General features: G+C 49.3%; 7 protein-coding genes across 7 annotated transcripts; 1 reads left to right on the top strand and 6 right to left on the bottom strand.

Annotated features, from left to right (window-relative positions):
- Positions 1-1,117: 1,117 nt before the first annotated feature.
- On the top strand, positions 1,118-2,062 carry KY384_001278 (uncharacterized protein; the record flags this gene model as incomplete). Its single annotated transcript, XM_044809809.1, has 1 exon — positions 1,118-2,062. The coding sequence occupies one exon, from the start codon at positions 1,118-1,120 to the stop codon at positions 2,060-2,062; it is 945 nt and encodes a 314-aa protein (XP_044672821.1).
- A 909-nt stretch (positions 2,063-2,971) lies between these two features.
- On the bottom strand, positions 2,972-4,306 carry KY384_001277 (uncharacterized protein; the record flags this gene model as incomplete). The annotated part of the gene is made up of 3 exons (XM_044809808.1): positions 2,972-3,331; positions 3,386-3,817; positions 3,881-4,306. 3 exons carry the CDS (start codon positions 4,304-4,306, stop codon positions 2,972-2,974), a joined length of 1,218 nt encoding a protein of 405 aa, XP_044672820.1.
- Positions 4,307-6,292: 1,986 nt separating this feature from the next.
- Positions 6,293-7,180, bottom strand: KY384_001276 (uncharacterized protein; the record flags this gene model as incomplete). Its single annotated transcript, XM_044809807.1, has 2 exons — positions 6,293-6,745; positions 6,791-7,180. The coding sequence occupies 2 exons, from the start codon at positions 7,178-7,180 to the stop codon at positions 6,293-6,295; spliced, it is 843 nt and encodes a 280-aa protein (XP_044672819.1).
- A 795-nt stretch (positions 7,181-7,975) lies between these two features.
- On the bottom strand, positions 7,976-8,551 carry KY384_001275 (uncharacterized protein; the record flags this gene model as incomplete). Its single annotated transcript, XM_044809806.1, has 1 exon — positions 7,976-8,551. One exon carries the CDS (start codon positions 8,549-8,551, stop codon positions 7,976-7,978), a length of 576 nt encoding a protein of 191 aa, XP_044672818.1.
- Positions 8,552-10,596: 2,045 nt separating this feature from the next.
- KY384_001274 (uncharacterized protein) lies at positions 10,597-11,301 on the bottom strand (the record flags this gene model as incomplete). The annotated part of the gene is made up of 2 exons (XM_044809805.1): positions 10,597-10,980; positions 11,296-11,301. 2 exons carry the CDS (start codon positions 11,299-11,301, stop codon positions 10,597-10,599), a joined length of 390 nt encoding a protein of 129 aa, XP_044672817.1.
- Positions 11,302-11,618: 317 nt separating this feature from the next.
- On the bottom strand, positions 11,619-12,376 carry KY384_001273 (uncharacterized protein; the record flags this gene model as incomplete). The annotated part of the gene is made up of 2 exons (XM_044809804.1): positions 11,619-11,667; positions 11,721-12,376. The coding sequence occupies 2 exons, from the start codon at positions 12,374-12,376 to the stop codon at positions 11,619-11,621; spliced, it is 705 nt and encodes a 234-aa protein (XP_044672816.1).
- A 1,030-nt stretch (positions 12,377-13,406) lies between these two features.
- KY384_001272 (uncharacterized protein) lies at positions 13,407-14,015 on the bottom strand (the record flags this gene model as incomplete). The annotated part of the gene is made up of 1 exon (XM_044809803.1): positions 13,407-14,015. One exon carries the CDS (start codon positions 14,013-14,015, stop codon positions 13,407-13,409), a length of 609 nt encoding a protein of 202 aa, XP_044672815.1.
- Between the last annotated feature and the right edge of the window lie 409 nt (positions 14,016-14,424).

Below are 14,424 nucleotides of genomic sequence, written 5' to 3'. Positions count from 1 at the left end.
TCAGCAATGCCTTAACGAGACGGGGCTTGGCTTTCTGACTCCGCCTGGATATGAGTGCTTGAGCAGCACATGTATGAAATCTGGTCCTTCACTGATTCGACTCGGTTCCAGCCGATTGTTACAATTGAGGTTGCGAACTACTGACGCAAGACGTGAAGCTGGGAAGCGCATTGAGGTTCACAAGAGTGGAGCTTGTTCAGGATCAGGCCATAAAGACTCAGGCATATCATTATCACCATTGTACGGTCAAAACATCAGGCCCGCCGTACTTCCTCGAGGAATCTCGACTATGGACCATTACTTGCGAGTGGAGCACCTTTTTTCTATTGAGTGGACTTGGTGTCTTGAGTATGAGATCATGCTTCGCATTGAAAGCAAAATAAGAACCACGGAACATCGCGGGTGTAGCAAGTCATAAAACGCTCATGTCGCACTAATCCCTTTACGCACATGCTTGAGTGTTGCAGACCAATGCAGGTCTTCCAGCTTCGGTAGCATTGAGTGGCACTCAAAGCTTTGCACTACGTTGACTACCGAGAGTCAAGCAATGTCCCAGATCGCACTTTTAAGTCCCCAAACTCTGGCATCTTCAAGCTGGTATTCTTCAACGCTCAATCCTTGATAGAGGAAGTATGAGCAGATCATCAGCGCAAGCTCAACTCTTTCGTTTCCAGCTGTGTGACGTTAGGACCTTGCCACTCTGGTTGAACGACTGCTGGCAAGCAAACACGCATATTCACACGAGTTCACATTTCTCACAGACAAACAAAGTCATCATTTCTGGGCCACGGCATGTGCCTTAGTAATCTGCCTGATATGACAGTGTCGACGGACAACGGGTCTTGGCAGTAGCTCCTGACGAAGCGAGCGTTGCTCTTCAGCTTTCCGTCACCCGGGAAAGAAGTCGCTCATGAAACTCAAGGAAGGAGCACTCCAGCTGAGTAAACAAAAACAAAAATGGATCTCAAGATCATTTCTTCTTCTTCAACCACGCATTCACGTACTTGGAATCTTACGCATCACATCCCATCGCAGCATCACGCATTCAGCTAGTCTCGTCTCAACATCTTGCATTGATCAACACCAAAGTCCGATAGCTCACCGAATTTCCCCAACCATGCCGAGAAAACTCCTCGTTGTCTTTGGTGCCACTGGCAATCAAGGAGGCTCCATCATCAACTTCGTCATGAACGATCCGTTTCTCTGCAACCAATACCAGATCCGCGCAGTCACCCGCGATGTCAATAAGCCCAAGGCTATAGAGCTTCGAATGAGAGGCTTCGAAGTCTGCTACGGTGATTACGACAATTATAGCTCCCTCCTATACGTCCTGCAGGGTGTAGACACCGTCTTCATCGTCACACTCCCCATCTACGACGAGCACATGTACGAGCGCGAAGTCCGACAAGGCAAGGCTGCTGCTAATGCCGCTAACGCTCAATCCGCGAACTTGATAATCTTCTCGACGCTCCCAAACGCGAGGGTGGTGTCCGGCGGCGGTCTGGACTTTACGGAGCCTTTCGACACCAAAGCCGACATCGAAGATTACATCCGTACGTTGCCTTCCGTGAACAAAGCCTTCTTCATCCCGGGATTCTACATGCAAAACTTTAGGAGCCATATGGGACCGAAACGCATTGCTGACGGTAGCTACGTACTCAATGGATGTGTGAGCCCACAAACGCAGTTGCCCCTTATCGACATCACGGAGACGGGGAAATTCATCGGGGCAATCTTGCATAGACCTGGGAATTTTGCACAAGCCAGTCCGCCGCTTTGCGCGGCCACTAGACTGTACTCGTACACTGAGATTGCGGCGATCATGACGAGGGTAACTGGGAGGACTGTGAGATATCGCCAGCTGCCCTCACAGGTGTGGACGCAGACCGTGGGGGCGGATAGAATCAAGGGGCACGCTCTGGCTACCTTTTTGTGGATTGAATTATTTGGCTATTTTGGGGCAGACACGGCGGGCCAGATGGTTTATGCAAGGAATAATGCGAGGGGAGAATTAACCGAATTTGAGGATTGGTTGCGTAACAATCCGTTGCAGTTGCAGTGATAGGTGGGAAGGTAAAGCTGTGTAGGCGGTGGAATACAGCTGGGTGTATCCTGGGGCAGGAGTGGGATTATATTTTGAGGGGAAGTGCCCTCTGTCAACAGCATTCATTAATGAAGAAGAACACGAAGCGTGGCAACCAACAGCATTCACTAATTAAAAAGAACACGGAGCATGGCAATCAAGAGGGTGGAGAATATGTGTATCTTAGCCTTTAGCATCGACTACAGCGCAAGAAATGAAGTTATTACTATTGCCGAAGAGGTACCAGCACCAGGCCACATCCTTAGAATGCCTATTCCTATCAGTCGTATATTCCCTCTTGTCTCTATCCTATTCCACCAAACCACTCCATGCATGCATGCGCATCAAAAATCTCCTCCCTATTTCCTGCACCTTCCGGTATTCAATCGATATTTGCACTTCATGAAGAGGATCACTAATGCTTACGCGAGAGCGCGGAGTAGCCGTCGAAGTCACTGGTCTCGAAGTGCTCAAGCTGCAGTTTGTTGACCATGTCGAGGCAGAAGAACCCTAGTCTTATGTTCCAGAGATTTTGTAGCTGAGAAGTAGAGGTTGTTGGTTGTTTTGATGGTGTTTGAGGGGAGGGTGGGGAGGGTGGGGAGGGTGAGGACGGTGGGGGCGGTGAGGACGGTAACGAGATTAATTCTGGTGGTGCAGCTGAGATGGTCAGGGCCACAGAACGAACTTCGTCTTTATTTCTTCTAGATGGGCAAACCGGAATGTGATATCGAGGGTTGTCGTCGTCGTTCAGGAAGGTGTCGACGCAGAGAGTGGTCTTTTGAGGGTGCCAGTATCCAAGGACTTTGAGGCCGCACCAGAACGAGATTGGTGTGGAGCCTGAGGCCCCGGCACTGCAGCTCTCGAATTTTGCCAGACTGGTGTTGGCACTCATAGTGTGGAGCTGTTGGTGGAGGAGATATTTGCTGGACTATGTACAGTGGTTCTATTCGTGCCTGGAGTGTCTGCGCTTGACAAACTAGGGTTTCGGCCGATGAACCAGGCATCATGCACAAAATAACCGTTGACATGGCCGATATAACTGGCGATGAAACCTGTAAAGATTTCTAACTCTGATTCGAACCAGATATCAATATCGAGATTATAGAGACCATAGGTCACAGGCGTCACATAATGACGTCCATTATTGTACGAGAACGCAGCCCTGAGGAATTGTTTCATTATCACACCTCTAATGTCACGGATGTCGATACAAATTACAGAACGCAATGGGTCCCAAAAGCCGGTCAGCTATACCCAAAGTCAGCATTGATAGTCACGTGAGCCTGGCCAATGAAGACTGACTGAGAGAAGACCGCCTAAGCGTACTTCATTTATTATCGTAGCGGTTGCCAAACCATGGCCACAAGTATTTCTTGCCGAAGGATTGGGAGCGCTGACTGATGATTCTCTCTTCGAGACTGCGATAGATCCATTGGCTGCTGCTACTTCTTGATTCACCAATGCCGGAGACGATGAGATGATCCACGCGTCTTCTACAAAAAACCCGGAAATTGTACCAATAAAGGCGGCTACGAACTCTGTAGATGACGATGCCGCAGATTCGAACCGAAACGTGAAATCAATGTTGTAAAATCCGCATGCCATAGGGGTCACATAATGATGTCCGCCAGCGTAGACGAATTGAGTGCTCAAGAATTGCGCCATTGGCCTTCCCCAGCGATCACGTATATCGAGACAGATTTCTGTGTTCTGTGGAAACCAATAGCCCGTTATCTGCAGAATGCAACATGTCAGACCTTTCTTTTGCTGCAGCTGGAAGTGGGTAATGATTCTTACTCTGAGAGCATTGCCAGCCCGTCTCTCGTATATAGGAGTAGAACCAGTTGGGTCATTGGGACAAGCATGGTATGAGAGGTTAGGACAATCTAACGAAATTCCCCTTTTGGCAGTAGGCGTGGATGCATTCGATTTGGGACTTCCCTCGACGAGTGCCCCAGACCGCTCAATGTACCACAAGTCATGGTGGAAGAATCCCCCAATAGTCCCGATGTAGCTGGCAATGAAATGACTTTGGACGTCTATCTGCTTTTCGAACCACAGGACCACATCAATGTTGTAGCCGCCATACATCACCGCTGTCACATAATGGTGTCCGTCATCGTAGGTAAAATCAGTGCTCGTAAATTGCTCCATAAACCTACCAGTAATATCGCGGATATCAATGCAGATCTCGGAAGTGCGGGGGCTCCAGAATTCTGTCATCTATATAAAGAGCGTTCGTCAAAAGAGCTCTGCTAGTGAAAAGGATCAAGTACAAACCTTCACCAGGCGGCCCCCGCGACTTAAATTTATGATAGTGGAGTCGGCTGGTCCGGTGTTACAGGGATAGCGATTAGCACTGCTGGTCGTATTATCTCTCTTCGAGATGCGATAAGAAGAACGAATTTTACGTAAGTCGCTGATGCGGCTGTTATTGATTGCTGTGGTGTGTGCTGGGATCTGGTCACATGGATCGATATTCACACTAATTGAGTCAAAAGCTTTGATATTCGCCAAGGAACGCTTCATTGTTGAGATTCCTGGATCCAACATCGGAATATTTGTGCTTGATGCCTCTGAATCCAATGACGATGCATTGGTGCTTAGCGCCTTGAGATTGGACAGCGATCCATCTCGTGGAAGTCTGGGGGCCTGCTTGATGAACCAAATCTCTCGGCGGGTATAAGAATCAATAGTCCCAAAGTATCTACCAGCAAATTGTCTGAATCTGTCCGATGCCGACTCGAACCAGAGGGTGAAGTCAAGATTATACCCCCCGCATTCCACGTGCGTTACATATTCGTGCCCCGAGTCGTGTATAAATGAAATGCTGCTAGCTTGGCCTATAACATTGCCACTGCGATCGTGGATGTCAATGCAGACTAGATAGCTGAGCGGGGCCCAGTAACCGGTCAGCTGTGCCCGACATTTGTTCATTAGTCGTCGGGATGATTGCTAAGATAGCGTCATGGGTTTACGAACCCGCAGAGCACCGTCAGCGTGGATTTCATCTATGATCGTCGATGAGCTTGGGACACGCCCACAGGGGATGATTGGCATAGCATTGTTGGAACAGAGAGATGAGGTGGTGCCGTTGGGATTCGTTGATGCATCCCTATTTTGAAATTGATCTGGTAGTCGCGTAGAAAGAGGCGATCCAAGAACGTGAGAGTAGGGCAGCGCTATGCAAAGAAAGCAAAGATAGATTTGATAGGGAAACATCGTGTTGTCTCTGTGCCCGGCTTTCGATGCGAAGATGCCGAGAGACCGCAGTCTGCAGGAAACTTTCAGGGACAGGATCGAGGAATGTAAAATCCAGCTTCCTCTAGGCTAGCTACAATTCATTTTACAACAAGTAGTCGTTATTCACAGTTCACAGTGGCACTTGTGGGAGCGTCATTGGTTGTTAAGTCAGACACTGCGCTTGTTGTGCGTGGAATTCCTCTCATTTTGTTAGAATCGGTAACAAACAAAAGGCAGCCAGCATACATCTAGCGCATCATCCTTTCTCTGACGCAATTTTTTTCACGGATGCCAATTGAAGGTTTGGGATATTTACAGATCGAAGTTGAAGTACTTCGTCGTTCGTTTACAGCCAGAGGTGGGTGGGTTTCTCCCAACACGAGCGCTAAAGACTGCTAAGACATTTTCCCACCGTACATGTTGGAAATTTGAGCTGATCACTCATTTTGAAACAATGACATATCTCTGCAAGTTGTCCACCTCTTTTAAACCCCCAAGCCTTATACTAAGTTGTTGCTCTCGTGTCTGCCAAAATTCGTCGTCCTTTGTATATCACGGCTTCGGCATAGTCTATTGACCCAAGTCCCATCAACGAGACCAGGTGCACATATGGCTCCGTTTTCAAGAAATAAGATTGCATTGTGCGACTATCTAAAGTCAGTTTCTCGCATAACCTTGTTCCCTATTTAGAGCCAGCAAGATGATGAGCATTAGACCGAGTGAGACTTATGAAAACGCTGTCTAGATGGTACAGGAATTCCTGTCCGGTCAAATCAAGTAGCGTATCATGCTTAGTGTTTTCTATCCCCGTTGTCGTCTGAAGGATAAAGTAGTATGGTAAATTATTACAGTCCGTCGTCGCGTGAAATTTACCACAATTATCCCATCGATTTCGACTTTAACCGGACCACGGGCTGCATCCACGTTCAACCAACAACAGCCGGGAAAAGAAATGTGGATGACTTCTCAGGATGTTGCTACAGTACCATTTGCCAGTGTATCTGACACAGCTTGATCAGGGTTGCTTTCATCAATCATCAGAGCCCCAACGTCGACTCGCTCGTCTCCCTTGTAAGTAATGTCGCCGTAAAGCGGGAAACCTCTTCCACGATTCTGGTAGAAACCTTCAATCGCGACCATCAAATCGGCCAAGTCTTGATAATTGAATTGCGGAAATGGATCGACAGGAGATTTCGAGATGTCGACATCTACGGAGATTCCCATCAAACTATGGTCCACAAATGTAGGGTCATGAACCACGGCTGGAGGGTGGCCGTGTTCAGTCATCCGATCAAATTCATATTTCAAGTCTTGCAATATAGCTTTGACAGCAGACTGCTGAAGATCCCTTCCAGGAAATGAAATGCCATAGAACTCAAGCTTGCCTTCAGTACTAATATGGGTGTCGTAGCCACTTACCTTCTCGACGACACAGCGGATCTTTCGAATTGTCGCGACTGATACCGTGACATCAATAGGGTGACCGTTGATATGTGCGTTTTCGTTCAAATAAGCCATCAGAATTTCAATTGCTTTTCTGCATTCTCCATAAGTGAGGATGTAACCACGATCTATCTCCCATTGGAAAGTAACTTTGACATTGCCCAGACGACTATAGACAAAGACAGTCTTCGTAGGGTCCGGTTTAAGAAAAGAAATTTTGTGTAGCAGTTTGAGTTCGTATAACCACTCGATTGAGCCGGCCGTCGTGACTCCCTGCGGAAGTGCAATCGCCGTGTCAACCTCCCCTTCGTATTGAAAATCTTCGCGAGTGAAATCAATGATTGAATTGGACGCCCTCGTAGTGTTTGACAATCTAGGTGTTAGGGTTAATGACAAATTCAACGGCGACATCTGGTTGCCTACTGGAGACCGGCTGAGCCTGTATTCATGGGAATAGCCAAAGCTAGCAATGCACATGCCATCGCCAAGAAAGCATTCCATTGGAAGGGTCTTCCCATCGCTGCCGGCAAGACAAACCAGACTGATCTACGAATGATATATCCGTGACACGTGTAGCAGTAGAATCTACAGATGCTTCATGGGCAGAATTAGTAAGGGGATGAGATCATTTGATGGGATGCGAGTTTTCTTGTGAGCGCGAGAAAGACCCAGGCTTTCTTTTCGCAGCGCAAATGTCGAAATGTTGGTAGATCTCAAATCTAAGACACTTCTACCTTATTTCTAAGATCTTCGGTCAACGATCAAGTATCACGAAAGTCGACCTTGCTCAAAACAACAGACTCCATTATTCGGTATGGAGAGGGTCGAAGTCGCTCAAAAGGCGAAAATACAGTAAAGTGAGAGAGTCTTACCTTGGACACTTGCCGACTATCCTTCTAGATAATTATAAAAATACATACTCATAGCGATTAAGATCTTCTCTTGAGCATCGAAAATCATTTGGCCGCCAGAAAGAATAGCGAAATTGGCAAAATCTGGATCACATTCTTCAGCGTGAAGCGTGAACGTCACGGACCATGCGCACCCGAAGCTTCAACAATCATCAGAACAAGAGGAAATGAATTACAGTTTCTCCTAGAAAATCATACATAGATAAAGAACCGAATCACGAGAAGGTCTCTCCCGCCTGACAGCAGTGGCCCGCCACATCTGCATGAGTTCACAATCCACCCCAATCCACCCAATTCAAACCCTCCAAACTTCGCCAGCATCAACAACAGCTTCCTCCCCAGAGTCCATGTAAGCTATGCCTCTCCCTTCATCCCCCAAAGGACCTCCTCGCGACAAGCGCCGCCCCCACCACCTCCGCCGCCTCCAGCGCCTCAGCAGTCCACCCTGTCGCCGCTGCCGCTCCCCCGCAGCAGCAGCCGTGCCAGCGTTAGCTGCAGCTTCCCCTGCCCCCGCAGCGGCGGCCATGCCTCCGTTCAGATAAGCAGATAAATCGCCCCCATCCGCAAGCAAACTCTCCGCCTGCTCCTGCGTCAGACCGCTGGCATCCAGATCCCCGGCCTGCTCGGGCGTCAGCTTCGGAACGCCCCCGTTCGCCGCTGGTTCGGGGTTCGCGGCCGCATCAGCGAAGGGGTTTGGGCCTGAGGAGGGGTCATCCCAGGGGCTTTGGGCCGTCTGGGTGTTGGGATTCTCGACGGATTGCGGCTGCTGTCCTTGCCCGTCGATTTGGGCTTGTTGGTCGTAGTTGTCTGGGTCGTAGCCTTGCGAGTTGTCGGGGAGGGGGAGAGGGAAGGGGAGGGGGGATGCGAACATGGTTGGGGTGATGATGAGGATCAAGGCCAGGGTTGGGAGAGGGTATGAAAGATGCATGCTGCTTGCTTTCTGGGTATACGATTAGGATCGCGGATATGAATGTAGCTTGGGTACACCTATCTAGGTATGGAATTCGAGGGAGCTTTATATGTGGCGTTAGCCACTTCTTCTCCGACGTTCTGTGATGTGATCGATGTGAATTCTGATGAAATCAGGGGAACGGCTGGCTTTGGGGCCGTAAAGGGTCCGCAATTGCAGGAGGCCCTCTTGGCGATATGGGATGCGTTTTACGACCTCGACATGTCGAATGAAGCTGCTAGAGTCTGTTCATCACCATTGATCTCTCCAGTACGAGCAAGGTTCGCTTCTGGCTCTGCTAGTTTGCGGGGTCCAACTTTGCCGTGCTCGAAAGTTTAAAGTGTAGGATTGCCCTTACAGAGCACAATGGCAATGACGAGTATGAGGACCATCTGAAAGGGATTATAGCATGTCAAGTGTGAAGATCAACATTCTGACCGTTTCTAGTGCCCATTGTTCACGCTCCAAGTCTTAGGTACCTCGCCCACCTGATCTATCTCTTCGAACATTAGAGCTAGGCGGAGTAGGAGCATTCTGTTCTTTCACCTGGTCCCATCTGAGCAGCAAACACACGTTGCCAAGAACGACGACCATGGCTCAAACGACAATGTCTCTCTCCAAAACTGTTTGATCATCTCGGCAAAGATCCTGTACGTTTGCACGACGACCCTTAAATATTCCCCCGAAATGTGTCGACGTGAAACAAAACGAATCATTGAGCAGCATCCATGTTGGATTGCGGGATGTTGCTATTTTCAGCCTCGCACGCCAAGTGCAGGAAGACGGGCTAGAGATGCGGCATAAATCGCCGCACGGGATGAAACTCAATCTTGCTTGAAGAAAACATGAAATGTAGAGGCTATCTGATCTGAAACGGTGATGAGTGATCATATCCCGTCAGTCTTGCTCTTTCCCAGCTTATCATCTACATCAAATGAAAAGATCACTTCGCCTGCGAAAATTACCAAGCTGTCCAGACTGTTGACGCATGATGAGACGAGTTGATGAGACTGACCAGAGACAATTGCTCGATGCGGATACTCGTGGTGAACATGAAACTCATCCTCCTCCCTGCACTTCTTTAGCAGCGCCTTGACTACTTCTGCTGCGAGTCTCCGCGGGGAAGGAATCCCGGAAAAATTCGAGTACCTGCGTGCCATCGAACTGCGTGTGTATCCCCTCGATCAAATTAATTTTACAGCGAATCTTAAGGTCGTTATCGGAAGAGATGGAAGCTTGTATATTGTGGCTGTCCAGATTGACCCGTGCTTGCAGATGGTCGATCAGGGGCTTGATTGCATCTGTACATTATTGTCCGAAGGTCAGAGGCCCGCCATCTTGCATGACTGTTGCCTCTCCATGCCCGCCCAGGTAGTTGAGCGCGCTTCTCCCGGGCGCTCGGAGGATACTTGCGGATTCGTGTCGTAATACTAGGTTTGAGCTCTAGACCAAGAAAAGGGAGGATGAACGGGGTATTTCCGTTGGCACCGAGTCGTCGATGCGTTCGCTGTAGGTATAGCTACTGATTTAGAAGGATTGGAATGGCAGCCGAGACGTGGGTTCAAAAAAGTCAGTTTTGCAGTTCGTGAGGCGAGATTGTAGGTGTCGAAAGTGCGGTGGTGACTCCTGTAGATACGACGGTAAGAGAAATCGCCGCTGTTGCAAATTCACGCATTGCATCAATGACCTCGCCTGCATCGCATTGTCTATAGAACCTTGTCAAAGTACTCGGCTAGCTGAGTGAACAGGCTAGATCGGATATTGAAGTAAAAGCGCACGACAGAATGCCATGGGACGCGCTTAAGCGGTAGGACATTCAACTCATCCAAGACAGACACATACTGCTCCTGCTCAGCCACGCGCTTCCAATGCAATACACCTAGTTAAACACCACAAATGCTTGCTGTTTGATCCGCAGGGTATATTCTCCCTCAAGATCGTAAGCTTCTTTCCATCCTGCAGCGTTGTCACATTATTTGCACACTTCTTTCCTTTGTGACTGTGAATGTAGCAATCCCTACACCGGCATCGTCGCTGATCAGAACCTGCGAGGCATAGCTATCCAGACGTCCGCATTCCTGCAAAATCCTCAGGCGATCTCCGTAGGCCGTCAGACAAAAGATGAAGTTCTCATAAGTGAAGAAGCGGCCATCTTGGCGCATAAATTCCCTGTCATAGTCTGTCAGGATAATTTCTTCCTTTCTGCTTTGGGTGCCCGGTATGGAAACCTGGGCAAGCTTTTCGGGGATGCCTTCGTTTGGGAGCACTTCCTGTGGGCCTGTCGAGCGTGCGGCTTTAATCGCGACGTTGATAAGTTGCAAGGCGTAGGGAATTGGTATGATGATCTTGTCCTGCGCTGGCGTACTTGGACGTGTTTGCCGGAGGTACGTGACTTCCAAGTGGAAGTTTGTGCCGGTCACTGGTTAGTCAGCATCCGAATGATTGAGTAAGGTGGTATTCTGATCGAGAATGCTGTCATGGAAGATTATCAGCTCAAATTTCCTGCGAGTGGCGTGGGCGCTTTCATCATGCTATGTATGTAGAAAATTAAACCACAATGAACACCTTTCATACCTGCATTTCTGACTATTTTGTGTCTGTGGGAAAGCCAACACACCCCCTGAACTTAGTACCATACAGGTGAGCAGAAACACTTTGTTAATTACCCTCATTTGTCGAAACAATGAGGGAACGGTGAGTAGCCTTCACCGAGGTAGGAGATCTTCAATGACTATCTGATTTCATGTCATACCAAGAGTCTTGCACGAGGATGAGTTGATTTATTGTCTAAGTCAAACATGCGCCGCGTCTTACCCACCAATCCCTGACTTGCTTTTCATCGAGACATCAAGCGCCACATCCCCGCGAATGTCTCAAGGCGTTCATGCTGAGCTCACATTCGAGATTCGAGAAAGCACCCACGCCTGAGGGCATAGGATGTCGCATGGTTGATAAATGCACCAAGTCAATACTCACGCAAGTCTTCACATCATTTAGACTCCAAAGGCTTCGTCCGTTCCTTCAGACGATCGAGGAATCTAGAGCAGAGTCAGTCCATCATTGCAGCCCCTATCTATCAGGAAACACGTACGTATGACCCTTGATACTATACCCCTCCACCAACTCCTCCCCAACATCCCGCACATAATTATCATAAGTCGTCTCCGGCTTACTCCTACAAAACCCCTCATGCACCCTGACCACCTCATCCACAAACCCCGTTCTCGGAAACGCCTCAACAACAGCCTCATACTCCCCCCTCTCCACCCCCTCACTCCCATCCTCGACCCTCTCCCCGGGCCCCCCAAAATCCGCCGTAACACCCCTCGCAACAGCCGCAACCTCGACCTCCTTAAACAACGCAATCGAATTCGTCGAATGCAGCGCAACAGCGTCCCAGACGAGCTGCACCCTCCGCGGCACCCAATGCGGCGCCTCACGCAAGAGGAACGCACGAGCAGCATCAGCGCCGTCGACCTCGAAGCGCTTGTCCGCGGAGATGAGGCTGGGAGTGGAGGACCAGCCGAGATCATGCAGGATGCACGCCACGGCGACGACTTCGTCATCCATAGTCTTCGAGTCGAGGCGGTTTTTGGCGATGGCGAAGGCGAGGCCGAGGGAGCGCATTACGTGGTTGAAGGTGGGGGGCGAGAGGTGCGTTTTGGCGAAGTCGGCGGCTGCGAGGATGAGGGGGGTGGTGGGGGCGCCGGCGCGGTTGAGGATGCGCTGTTGAGAGGGAGATGCCATGGTCGACTTGTGAATTGGGATTCTTGACGATGGATGGAGCTTAATGGTTGGTGACTGGTTTCTTCTGGACGGTTCAATAACGGAAGTGAATCAATGTTGAGGGGTTTGAGCGCTTGTTATTAGCTGAAGACTGAGGACAGCAAAGGTGATGCGCGAAGCTTGACATGTATGTCAGATTGACGTATGATTACAAATCGACGGTCAGGTCTGGCTGCCGGCTTTGATGGACGTCGAGCAATTTAGTGTGAAGAGTATTGATATGAGTACTCTCATGTAGATACGATCTCTACAAGAGATCTACGCCAAAGAATGGGACAGTTATAGTCCTACATATCGAGGGAAATGATGCCATGATCTTGATAGATGTGTTATGCCCACGCACCCGCCTTTCTAGGGTGTCTCCACACCAATGATCACAAGACACGCTCAGGTTAGCAGCTAGCTCCAATGGTCTAGCGACCGCTGACAAATGGTCGCAACATCTTCCCCGACTCAGAGTCTCAAACCCTTAATTCCTTCACTACATTATCATCCGATTTTTGATTTCGTAGTACCGTACGAGCGGGCAAGACCGTCCAGAGATCCCGATCTGAGTGCTTGGGGCATCACTACATCTTTACGTGGGAGGATCTTGGTGCGCATGCATGGAGTGGTGAAGCTAGGGTTCTCTCTGTTTCGAGGCTGTCGACGTAGGACGGTCTACATGAGACTGCCAACTAGCTAGTCCAAGATTAAAGGAGCCGAGACAGTACTAGACTCTACGATTAACCTTCTGCGCTTTCGGCCCGTATCGGACTGTTTCCTTGGATCATTGATAGGATCTCAAGAGCTTCCTTTCGCACATAAAAGGATATGATTAATAAGAAAGCAGAGCTCTTTGCATTTCGAATTGCGTCGTCAAGAGTACGCTGGACTTCATGAACAGTATCCTACATGTTTGTGGCTACCCGAGCGCACAGATACTTGAGTCTGTGAAGTTTTCTACTCTGATCATGTGATTCAATGCTTACAACTCCCTTATACCCCGGAATCAGCCTCCCATGTGATATTCGTGAATCCCAGGCTCTACGTGTAGCCCAATAGCTTCCCACCTTGCGCGATAGTCATCTTCCTCGAGCCAGTCAGGTCTGATAGTGTTACTCTCCAGCCAATGCAAGCAGTCTGCTTCCAGACTTTTGGTATCGTCAGCAGTAATGACCTCGGACTTCCCGAACCAAGCAGCGAGCCCACCCATCCAATCCCAGGAAGCAGAGTTGTGCACCTTCAGGGTAGACTCCGCAGCCCCGATAGCATCGAGCACTTCCCTCTCGATTTCCTCGAAAGAACGAGCAGAGTTACAGCCCGTCCACCCATTCGTAATAACATCTTTGAGAATTTCCGCCCCAGTAGCGACAGGAAAACGACCCTCTTTGCGTAGCAGCTCAAAACTCCGTAGGCTATGGTCGCGCCAGAAGGCTTGTTCTGCCGAGTCCTCCTCAGTTGCATCGGCGCTGATGGGGACGTGAAACTGGAATGGAACTTTCGCAACGATCGTGGAGGAAATGGCAAAGGCGTAACCCTGGACTGGAGCTCCATGATCACAAAGATTTTGGTCCTCATCGTTCTCGTAAGGTGGGTACGGGCATGGTATGGTCAGCATTTTTGCTCGCGAATGGAGTAAAGATGCAAAATATTCAAAGGGAGGCCTCGGGCCAAAAGTTGATTCACTGCGAGAATTCATCCGGATAGGACGAGCTTATTCGGTGTCCAAAGCTGGAGGTTTCTGATGAGAGAGCAATGTGTGGTGAGTCCACCATTGGAAGGTCAACGTTGGCTTGAGAAAAAGGCAAGTCTTGTCCAGAAACATCTTGGTTGGGCTCGTAATGGCAATCACTCACCACCATTGTATGAGCGGATTCCTTTGAGGACACTCCAAGCCATTCATCAACGACTTTCCTCTTCTTTCTTCCCTTCCTCAAGCCAAGAGCATAGCGAATGCCACGCACGACAACCAGAGCTTCAAGCAGCACATGAGGTCAAATTAAAGCTTATGTCGTTACGCCACACAA

This window comes from Bacidia gigantensis (genome assembly GCF_019456465.1).
Source record: "Bacidia gigantensis strain McMullin 20006 chromosome Unknown contig_132, whole genome shotgun sequence".
Taxonomy (NCBI): Eukaryota; Fungi; Ascomycota; class Lecanoromycetes; order Lecanorales; family Ramalinaceae; genus Bacidia; species Bacidia gigantensis.
This window is presented reverse-complemented; position numbering and strand designations above follow the sequence as displayed.